General features: G+C 31.8%; 1 protein-coding gene across 1 annotated transcript; it reads left to right on the forward strand.

The window, feature by feature from the left end:
* The first annotated feature begins 2,437 nt into the window (after positions 1 to 2,437).
* LOC100783151 (UPF0301 protein Cag_1601-like) lies at positions 2,438 to 6,580 on the forward strand. Its single transcript, NM_001252954.2, is given in 3 exon segments — positions 2,438 to 2,785; positions 4,980 to 5,128; positions 5,619 to 6,580. Coding segments are annotated over 3 exon segments (1,023 nt in total). The 5' UTR covers positions 2,438 to 2,586; the 3' UTR covers positions 6,294 to 6,580.
* Positions 6,581 to 8,962: the final 2,382 nt, after the last annotated feature.

The following is an 8,962-nucleotide window of genomic DNA, read 5'->3' on the forward strand; positions in this document are numbered from 1 at the left end:
TTGCATGTGATGACTTAATTTGGCCCATGTTGTACCCTATTTAAGGGATTTTCGTGCTGGTGCTTTGCACTTTTTCGTTCTACATAATTCCCAAACCTTTTTGCTCTGTAATAACTATGATGGTGACCTATAAAGCTCTCTCGTGACTCCTCTCTTCAATTCTTCATTTCTCCATGGAATTTCTGCAACTTAATGGCTAGGAGTAGCTAAATCTAGAGTTGTTTGGGCTTAGATCTAGTGAGACCCACTCATGTATTGCTTGTAAACCCTAACTCTATCTTCATTTAATATATTGTTTTTCTACTTCCATGCTTTAGTTACTCTATGGCTTGATCACCAATGATATGTGTTAAGTTGATTTGTGGTTGGAAAACTATTTTAGCTCTTGAACTGAAGTGGAATTGTCATTGAATTCAGACCTAGGAATGAGTATACATCTAATGACCTCCTTATATGCTTATGATTAATGCAAATTCTTCTACTAACATCTCCTAAGGGATTAGGGGTTTAGTGGTGGAATTTGATCTCAATTGTCTAAGGAATTAGAAATTGATGAACTATTGTGCATGGAGATATATTGAACGAGTGCATGGGTTGGTGTTGACTTTATTATTGTTATGATACATGAGGAATGATGTCTCATGAAGTCCAACCATAACAATGTTTCCCTTGTCATTTGTAATCAACTTTACTGTATGCTACATGTTCGATAAAAAGCATAAACAATTTTCTTCTTTTGATTACATTAAATTTTTCTGTTATTGAATAAGGATAGAATAGTGTTAGTTTTAATCAAACTATCTTTAAAAACTTAATTCTTTATTCATTAATCTTAGTTGACAAATTGTGAATAAGTGTTTGATATCATGTGAATACTTTGGAAAAATGATACTTGAACTTTCCATTTTATACTACTTGTGTGATTTTGTTCACTTGTCAAATATTACTAACATCTTCTTTGAACGATTATCTTTGAGTGTTAAAGTTTGATCATTTGCTTAGCAAAAAAATTTGTATTCATGTTGTAATTGCTTATTTTTTTGTGAGTAAATTTCTATGAAAATTTTTAAACTTTGTTAGTTGAAAAGTCAAGAATGACTTAGTGAACAAAGAATGTTTAGATTTTTAACAATCTCGGAGAGAGAGGGGGTAGAGAATACTTATTATAACCAAAAGTGACAATGATAACATACTTGTTATAACAAATTATTGATTAGTTGTACCTTTCTAAAGTTGAAAAAGAACTAGACGCAATTCAAGATTAGGTGAATTGGTATAAAAACAAGTGTTCTTGCTTATGTTCTTGTGTGTTTTTCATTGTTTTCTTACATAAACATATTTGGACAGACAAGCTTTTGAAAATCTTGTTTTTGGAAAAACTTTCTTATGTATATACATCATTGGAAAACATCTTTACAAACTCATTATCTAAACTTATACTTCATCATTTTTTTTATAAAAAAAAATAAGTTCTCATTAACACATTATTCAAACTCCCTTTTAGTGTATTTCATTTATTTAAGTATGTCCATACAAACATCACCTATTTCATATAAGGTGAAGTCCCTTCTTATCTACATGGAACCACTGAATCAAACTCTTCCCACTATTGGATAATGTAGGTCTATCTTAACACAAACTATTATAAAGTTGTCTCTCGATACATCAACAATCCTAATGTCCCATCTTAACTAGTCTATGAATTATTGTCGTCAATGCTAATACTAAGCTTTCCTTCATACCTAAACTGGGATATTGCAACCAAACCAACTTAGTTTCTATTTTAAATTTCAGAGACACAAAGTTAGAAACTCAATTTTAAACAATAAGGTAGTGATCAATGATTATCCAAAGACCTCTCCTAATCACATTTTCTTGATCTTGTAAAAGCTCGAACTTCACCTTGTAAAAACTAGAACTGTCAAAATAGGTCAACCCGATACTAAAAACAAGTGACAAAGAATGTTTGAATTTGAAAAGAGTTGTATGAAAGTTATGTTATTTGTTACTTGTTCTATATTTATTTAACTTGTGATGATAACATTCAAAGAGTATTTGTGATAATATAATGTAATGTAATATTTTTTGTGATTATGATATTATGTTTAAATTATTTATATTTATTTATTTAATGGATGGATTTATGAGTAATTTATTTATTATTTTTTTAGAATAAAAAGTTTAATTTAGAACCCATCAGATTAAATTTGTTATTGGCAAGCAACAAGAGAGATTACTTATCTTTAAGCCGCCAGCGCAGTTTTAGATCACACAGTAAGTTTTGGCTAACGTGCGCGAGTGCTGTATAGTCTTTTCCAGGCTCCACACAATTTGGTTAAAATAAGCATATTCTCTCTCTTTCTTTCCAAAGCGTCGTTTTCATAATCGTAGTGTCTTTCTTCCTTCTCCCTTTGTGATCGCCTTCTGTTGTTGCTCCACTCACTATCTTCTTCTTCTAAAATTATTTTCCTTTTCTATCCTTCTATCTATCATTCTTTTACGCTAAAAATCTTCTCGCTTCTTAGCTTAGCTGTTCTGTTCCAGAAACGATAAAATCAATCAATCAAAGGAAGCAAAAAAGTCAGAATGGATCTGTGTGCTGTTCATGCGAAGAACCTTTTCCACACAAATTCGTTTTGCCACAGACCCATTTCCTCCCATTTGGGAAGGACCAGAGTGTTTGAGATCACTGTTTCGAGGAGAAAGCCTTACTCTAAAGTTGGGTATCGCCCATTTGTTGTCAGCGCCACGGGGAAGAAGAATCATGGCAACTCCTCTTCTTCTGGTCTGTAATTTCCTTTCATTTCAGATTTCCATTTAAATAATCAATAACTGCTTGTTTTGGCCTTGGAACTTTCTTTCACTCGTCTTATTTGTCTGTCTGCGATCACAATTACATTAAAGAAACGGTACATGACATGCATGTGATTTGCATTAGGTTTTCTTTGGGTGTTAGGGTTTCGAGGAGAAGGAAAGGTTTGCCAAATTTGCTTCTTTTTTTTTAATAAACTAATGCGTTAACTGTATGTTTATTTTTATATAACTCTTAATTTAAAAATAAAATATTTGGTCTCCTTTCCTTAATTTGATTTTCTCCAGCTCAACCCCAAGTAATTCCATGTAATCCCTCCTTTCTTACTAATAATAACTTTACCTTGGCTGCCCAAGTTCCCAGTTATTTATTTGGGGATCTTTGTCCGTTCCGCTTTTCATCCCTCCCTTTGACCTGGAAATTCATTGAATCTAGCTTATTACTGTGCTTCCCTTCTACAGATCATAATTGAATTCTAAACATAGCTTTATCATTAGGATTTAATAGTTCATTGTTCACTTTCCATTTTGTCAACTCTGTTTTTCTGAAATCTCTTTCAATCTTTAACAAATAAAAAAAATGATCAGTTTTAAAATTGCCAACTTGGGTGTTATATTATGCTTTTATAATATGTACTACAAGTGAATAGTTTTGCAATCGCGTCACTTAAATCTTGTGTTCTTTCTTACAAACTTGATACATATTTGTAATGTGAGAAAACATTTCATGATAACTACATTAAAATAATCAGTGATTTACATTTGTTTGTAGGTGGACATGTTTGGGTGATAAAATTACCTCTTTCATATGAGGCATTTCTGAAGTATGGACAGTATGGAGTTCTAAATGTGATAGTTTCTTAACTTAGTGCTATGTGTGCTACTGGATTTAATACGCTGGCTATGTAAATGATTTTTATACTATCATCCTATCATAGATTGTCATGTATGGTAAGATTGTTGACTTTTGTAATTACCACTTTAAAAGTCATACCCATGATGATTTCTAATTGGTTGACAGTATAAAAATCTTTACACATTCTTATGCTACTTTCTTTCTTAGGGACCTAGGATATATTTTGTTTCTCTAAATTTGCTTTCTCTTCTTTCTGTTTGGGAAGGGTAGAAGTGAGGCCAAATGTTTTTGTTATCAAATTGGTTGGTGTTATTTATTTTTCTTACAATATTTGTCACGAAAGGAAGTAATATTATTTATTGCTTCCCTCTCCTTGCTGCGATAATATTTTAACTTGGACCTTCATTCTACATTAGCAATTTCAGGTCAAAGTAATAATTTCTATTAAAATGAAGCTGTTTACTCACGTACAGATTGGGGGGGTTTCCTGTATAATCAACAGTTCCCTTGCTTGTTTAAATTATTTGATTTGATAGACATACTTTTCTGTTATCCACTAATCAGCCATACATCACCTATCTCACAGCATTGAACAATGCTTTCCTTAATTTTTTAGTTTACTCCTTTACATGATTAAATTTTAGATCACTCTACCTTATGCATCAGAACTGTAGAAATGGGTGTTTTTTTACAACTAATGCATGAAGATAGGGATACATAGTTTCTTTGATGTTTTCTGCCTTATGGCATCTAAAAGATCTAGTTGCCTATTCTTGATGGCCTCTATATTGTTGAGGAACCTGTTATTTTTTATGTATAAAATGCAAATTTAAGTTTGCACACATGCTTGAATAGCCAGAATTTGGAAACTTTTTTAGAATTAAGAACAGGTACATCATTCCACTATTTAAGGTTGTGTTATCTGTTATTTATATGATTTAGACGACATATGTTGATTGTCATTGTTCACTCTCTCTTCATGTGGATTTTTATTTTTCTGACATGATATAAATTACACCTAAAGAGCCATTGTCTAGCTTTTCTATGAGATAGGCTTAGTAATTCTGTCTGGTGAAAACTAGTGGGTCTTTTATTGTACTGTTCTTGATGCTTCTTGAGTATAGAGTTTTTGGAGACAACTTGGTAGAAATATATCATAGACAAAAAGGATGAGATTTTGGATTGATAACTCAGATAAGTATTGACATTATAATGAAAATCATATTATTCCTTTTCATTTTATTGTTTTCTCTTGATAATAATATAATTTTACATGAGTTCCTTTTTTATATGGGTATATTGATCATTACAGGCAATGAAGAACGGTCCATTCCCGAAGGAGATGGTACTAGAGGGAACAATTCTTCTGATGGCAACAAATCAGAAAACAACTCTGAGAAATGCCACCATACTAATCTGGATTGGCGCGAGTTCAGGGCAAAGCTATATAGAGATGAGCTGGTGATGCTTTCATTCCTAAATGGGATCTATATCTGTCATCTTCTCTTAATTGCTCTGTAGCTCTTGCATGTCATTTTAAGTAGAAGGGGTCAACTTCATGAATCTTGAAATAAGTTTTAAAACATCTATTAGAGTAATTCCTGTGCTTTGTTACAGTCATATAAGCATGCTTGATAGTTGGAGAATCGTCTCCTCTTGATGGATTTGTCATCAATCTAGGACACTTGATTGAGTCAGACAACTTGCCTACACCTGTTCTGTTAACCTGTTTAATGATTTATATTGGTGACCAGGTTTTAAGCCCTACAGGGTTGATTAATTTCCTTTTATTAGTATTGCACTTTCTGTATTCTGTGACTTTTTGATACTTGTAATACTTCTAATTATTGATGTGGAGGCATTCATTTATGATTGTGCATATCTAAGCAATACAGTAATTTACTGAAACATTATATTTTCATTAACCGAGTTTTCTTCACTTCATTTACAGAAAGAAATATCAGATGCTGACATGCACAATCAAGGTGGAACATTGCCCAATTCCAAACCTCTTGGAACACAGTGGGCTCATCCTATTCCAGTACCTGAGGCTGGTTGCGTACTTGTGGCTACCGAAAAGCTTGATGGCATTCGCACCTTTGAAAGAACTGTTATTCTCCTTCTCAGATCTGGAACTAGACATCATCAAGGAGGGCCTTTTGGAATTGTCATCAACCGTCCTCTTCACAAAAAGATCAAACACTTGAAACCTACAAATCATGATCTATTAACTACCTTCTCTGATTGTTCTCTGCATTTCGGCGGACCTCTTGAGGCAAGCATGGTTTTGTTGAAAACAGAGGAGAAGATGAAGCTTCCAGGATTTGAAGAGGTAATCCCTGGGCTATGTTTTGGATCTCGAAACAGTTTGGATGATGCTGCAGGGCTTGTGAAGAAGGGGATTCTCAAGCCTCATGACTTCAGATTCTTTGTTGGTTATGCCGGATGGCAACTGGATCAGTTGAGAGATGAGATTGAGTCAGATTATTGGTATGTAGCTGCATGTAGCTCAAGTTTGCTTTGTGGGGCTTTATCAGATCCGTCAGAAAGTTTGTGGGAGGAGATTTTGCAGCTAATGGGTGGCCATTACTCCAAATTGAGCCGGAAGCCAAAGCAAGACATGTAGGTACTAATGTATGGTTTCAGATTTAGAGACAAATGAAGAACGTGTAATCAAGGTGCTGCAAAGTCAAATTTACCGATGTTCACTTTAATGCCAAATAAGTAGATAATTTATCCTCCTGTCCTACTCTATTGTTATAAGAGGAACTGTACCTTGCTTCGTTCTTGTAATTATGCTTGTTAGAATAGTTTGATGTAAGTATGAGAATAAGTTCTGTTGGCTGCATTTTACGATTAAACTTTCGAATTTTATCTAAAGGACAAAGAGCTCCAGCACCATTGAATTGGTAATGATGTCTAACCACAACTTAAACTAATCAATTTTATGAGTTTTTTTAAAATAAAATTTAAATTTATGATAATATTAATTAAAAATAATTAATTTGAATATTTTTATTAATCTTAATAAATTAAGTATTTGTTTTTTATATATAAGATCATTGATAATATATAGTAATGTTGGATCGGAGTCTTATATGACATAAGTAACATTGAATTCATTTTATCAATTTTTTGCATATTTTATGTGATATATATTTTTTAATATATTTTTTTCTTTTGGCTTCTTTAACTCGTTAGAGGGCGAGCCCTGGTGCAGCGGTAAAGTTGTGCCTTGGTGACTTGTTGGTCATGAGTTCGAATCTGGAAATAGCCTTTTTTCATTCATAACAACAATTTGCAGACTCGTGAATTAGGGTTGCCCTAAAAAAATCAGAAAAAAAAAAACATTGTGTTGTTGATTATGTTTGGTTACCTGATAAATAAATTAAAAAAATCATTGCACGTGTTGCGAGGAAGAAAATGCGAAAAGAAAAATTTGAGAAGATCGAGTGGAGTGCCTAGACCAAGGCAACCAAAGTAGGTGGCTAGAGACAATAATTCGATAAAAGGCATTTGTGTGGTGTCTGTCTTGCATATATGACTTTCTTGGTAGTACTTCCTATTGGGATTCGTGACTCTTAATAAGATAAAAATAATAAGAGTAAGAATGGGCCATTTAAAGGCATTTTTTAATTATTTTTTTTCTTTCTTTGCTTCCTTTTCGTATTTTCATAATATTTCAAAATACTTTCTTTAAAAGTTAATTTCTGAAACATACTGCCTCTAGACCTAAATATAAAAAAATATTTTTGAATTTAAATATAAATAAATTTTAACAACTTTAACCTTATTCAATGATATTATCCAAAAAATATCATTTAATTAATTGTAATTATAATTTTAATGATTCTCTTTTATTTTTAATATTAAATATTAATGAAAGACACTTTAGAGAAAAAAATATTTTTAAATGTCATTAAAAGAATTAAATGACATTAACCAACTTTCTTAATTCCTGTAAGTTAGTTAAATTTGCTTATATTTAGATTTAGAGATAGAATTAATAAAATTTAGGTCCAAATCTTCTTAAAAAAATAAATGCATTTGAAAGACTAAAATTTGGAAAGTAATAAAATTAATTTAATTTTATAATTTTTAACATTTTATTACATTGCATGACTTAGTTTCCATAATATAATAAAAATTTAACAATTTCATAAACCAAACTCTAGAATTGGATTAATTTAAATTTATACCCTTGGATGAATAGTTATACAACTAAAGTTAATTGACAAATAAGATTGGAAACTCAATGCTACTAAAAAAGAAGACTCGAATACTAATATAATATCAAATACAAGTATGGTACTAAAATATAGGTCGAATACTTAAAAAAATACAAGTCAATTACAAGTCTTCCTCAATGTCAATTAGTGAGATGTTCAATGTTTCTTATGTGATGTTTTAAGTGTCAATCTCTTTCATGGCCATGCTAAGATCAAACCTTGATCAAAATAGTTCAAAAATACTCTTAAAATCGTGTTTAAGGATAGAATATAACATATTTAAGAAACATAACAATGTGATTGTCATAAAATACATCATAAGAGTCAATACGCGAAAAAGATGATGTTGATGAAATTTTGATGAAGTTGACACACTTGAATTGAAACATAGGGAGACTTTGGAAGACCTTAAAGCTTGTATTGTTTTTTTATGAGGTCTTTACATGGTGTGAATCTCCTTAAAACTCATGTTGATCCCATGGATTGGTGTATCCTTGCAAAGTTAGGTAATTGTGAGGCACCACTAGGATTGTCATTCTAGTTAAGAGTGTTAGTGTTGATGTCCAAAGTGGATTTACCAACTAACATGTACTCCTAGGCCATTTTCACAAAGAGATATTTGAATGGTACCACATACACATGATAATAGAAGAAGGAAAGACATTGAATTGCATTTGTGCACCATTGTTAGTGTGTTCGGTTTATATGGTTTTGTGATATGTGTGTCATGTGTGTATTGTCTTGTACTTGTGTGAAGTTCATGTATGATTCTATCCCATATTTAATATGTTGTTTATACGTGAAAAATTTTGTTGTGACTTGTAATGTGATTTGTTATGATATCAAGGTTAAGGGTATGATGAAGGTTACACTTATAATGGTGTCATATGAGTCATTGTTGGGACTAGTATAGGTGTAAGGATGTATGTTGTTAACTAAGGAATATGAGTTAACAAGATGCAGTTGTGATAGGAAGGTATTAAAATGAGAATGAGATCATGAGATTATAATGGGATTAAAATAGCATAATCATTGTGTTGAGACTAAGTTCCTCTAAAATCTAATG

The sequence above is a fragment of the Glycine max genome, chromosome 4 (genome assembly GCF_000004515.6).
Source record: "Glycine max cultivar Williams 82 chromosome 4, Glycine_max_v4.0, whole genome shotgun sequence".
Classification (NCBI taxonomy): domain Eukaryota; kingdom Viridiplantae; phylum Streptophyta; class Magnoliopsida; order Fabales; family Fabaceae; genus Glycine; species Glycine max.